At 69.7% G+C, this 254-nt stretch overlaps 1 protein-coding gene across 1 annotated transcript in view; it reads left to right on the forward strand.

Moving 5' to 3' along the window:
• The window catches only part of GBA (glucosidase, beta, acid), a gene marked incomplete at its 3' end in the record, with an annotated part of 1,232 nt that overhangs the window by 393 nt on the left and 585 nt on the right, over positions 1-254 (forward strand). The window contains 3 exon segments of the mRNA XM_010085909.1: positions 6-92; positions 229-250; positions 253-254. The exon segment at positions 253-254 is cut by the window's right edge and continues 180 nt beyond it. Of these exon segments, the coding sequence (XP_010084211.1) occupies positions 6-92; positions 229-250; positions 253-254 (111 nt within the window).

Raw genomic sequence — 254 nt, forward strand, 5'->3', positions numbered from 1 at the left:
TGGGCCCTGCGCTGGCTAACAGCTCCCACCGCCACGTGCGCCTCATCATCCTCGATGACAACCGGCTGCACCTCCCGCACTGGGCGCGAGTGGTGAGAGCGGCGCAGGGCCCACCGGCACTGGGGAAGACCCCCATCCCGTCCCTGTGGAGGCTCGGCTGCTCCGTCCCCCAGCACTGGGGCTGGGGACATGTGGGACATGGCAGTGGCCAACTCTTGTCCCCGCCAGGTGCTGGAGGATGAGGACGCGGCTCC

Source organism: Pterocles gutturalis, unplaced genomic scaffold (assembly GCF_000699245.1).
Source record: "Pterocles gutturalis isolate BGI_N339 unplaced genomic scaffold, ASM69924v1 scaffold33490, whole genome shotgun sequence".
In the NCBI taxonomy this organism is placed as follows: domain Eukaryota; kingdom Metazoa; phylum Chordata; class Aves; order Pterocliformes; family Pteroclidae; genus Pterocles; species Pterocles gutturalis.